General features: G+C 39.6%; 1 protein-coding gene across 1 annotated transcript; it reads left to right on the top strand.

The window, feature by feature from the left end:
• Positions 1-197: 197 nt before the first annotated feature.
• On the top strand, positions 198-1,112 carry LOC104959271 (alpha-N-acetylgalactosaminidase-like). Its single transcript, XM_010787139.1, has 2 exons — positions 198-350; positions 771-1,112. Exons 1-2 carry the CDS (start codon positions 280-282, stop codon positions 1,003-1,005), a joined length of 306 nt encoding a protein of 101 aa, XP_010785441.1. The 5' UTR covers positions 198-279; the 3' UTR covers positions 1,006-1,112.
• The last annotated feature ends 549 nt before the right edge of the window (positions 1,113-1,661 follow it).

The following is a 1,661-nucleotide window of genomic DNA, read 5'->3' as shown; positions in this document are numbered from 1 at the left end:
AAAGCACTGAAAGTGGTCAAGCTCTACATTCTGCACAATAAGAAAAAAAAAAACAGTACAACTCACACTGAAATGTATCAAAAACAGGACCATAGATCATTACTACCTTGTCAAAAAACAAACATGTATTGTGTATTCTGTGTATGAGTAAATGTTCAAATCTGTAATTTGCACATTTACATTTTTGTTTTAGAAATGGGGCCCTTAGCAGTAACTCAGCTCCTTGCCCTGATCTCACTGACCGTTGCTCTGGACAATGGATTGCTGAAGACTCCACCAATGGGATGGATGGCCTGGGAACGCTTTCGCTGTGATATCGCCTGTAAAGATGACCCAAAAAACTGCATCAGGTGTGATCAAAAGGGATATGTCTGGATTACTCCAGATATTTATCAATCAATTTAAATCTGATTCTAAATGTAAATGATGGATAATGTTTTAGTTATGAACCAAATATGTACAGCATAGGAAAATTGTGTTTTGCAAATGAATTGGTGTGACAAAAAATCTTTTAAACAAGTTTATACAGATATTACTAAGCCAATTTCCTCCTGGAAATTGTAACGTGAAATATGTATAAAGTGTGTTAAACCACGAAATCCAGGCACAGTAAAACATGTTTGTGTCTGTGCCTCTTTGTTAATGGAGTTACTTTGGAAAAATGTCCTTAATGAATGGCCAACTTTTAACTAAACTAATTACTAAACCTTCCACCATATTCAGTTGAAATCTGTAAAAATCTTCCTTTGCTCTGTCCATGGTGTCCACAGCGAGGGTCTGTTCAGAGACATGGCTGACCGGCTGTCTGAGGATGGCTGGAAGGAGCTGGGCTATGAGTATGTAATCATAGACGACTGCTGGATGTCCAGGCTGAGAGACAAACAAGGGAGGCTGCAACCTGAACCCTCCAGGTTGTTCTACTTTTTTCTATTGGAGATTAAGCATGTCTGTGTTTCATCTAGTATTACAAAAGACCGAATCGGCCATCCCAATTGGGGCTTTTGATGTAGTTAACAGGTCCACATCCTATCCACATCTTGAAGCCACACTGAGGGCTCTGACCATAGCCGCGGGAAGTAGGGGTGCTGGAGCACCCCCTGTTGGCGAGTGGTGTACATTTGAAAAACTGAGTGACCACCTAAATAAAAATGATTAAACTACATTAAATAGTTATGATTTTACTTAAAATAAAATTAGCTGTATACAGTAGCATATAATAGTCATAGTATATATTTGTATCAGTCAGGTGGCTTGAATTTATTTTCCAAATAAATAAAATCCGAGTCATCTAGGTCGTGGGATAGTGACGTAATTGACGCGACACACACACTGCAGAGTGACAACTTTCTAGAATGGCGCAAAAAAGGTTTTTGGATTTTTTTCTCCAGCAAACAACCCAATAAAAGGAATGGACCACCAGCTACTCCTCAGCCCACCACCTCTACAACTAGAGTAATATGACACAAAAGAGACTGACACATCTGACTTTGATGCATGTCCATAGTAACATTTTGGACAATGTGGATGTATCTGCTCTAATGAGGGTCTTCATTAGTGCCACCCCAGAGAGGAAGGCTACATTTGGAGTTTTGTGAAGCCCCAACACAAGGTAAGACGATATTTTTCTTTAATGCTGCTGCCGCTGTGCAGTGTTTTGCCTT

Source organism: Notothenia coriiceps, unplaced genomic scaffold (genome assembly GCF_000735185.1).
Source record: "Notothenia coriiceps isolate Sejong01 unplaced genomic scaffold, NC01 NC01_scaffold00030196, whole genome shotgun sequence".
Lineage (NCBI taxonomy): Eukaryota > Metazoa > Chordata > Actinopteri > Perciformes > Nototheniidae > Notothenia > Notothenia coriiceps.
This window is presented reverse-complemented; position numbering and strand designations above follow the sequence as displayed.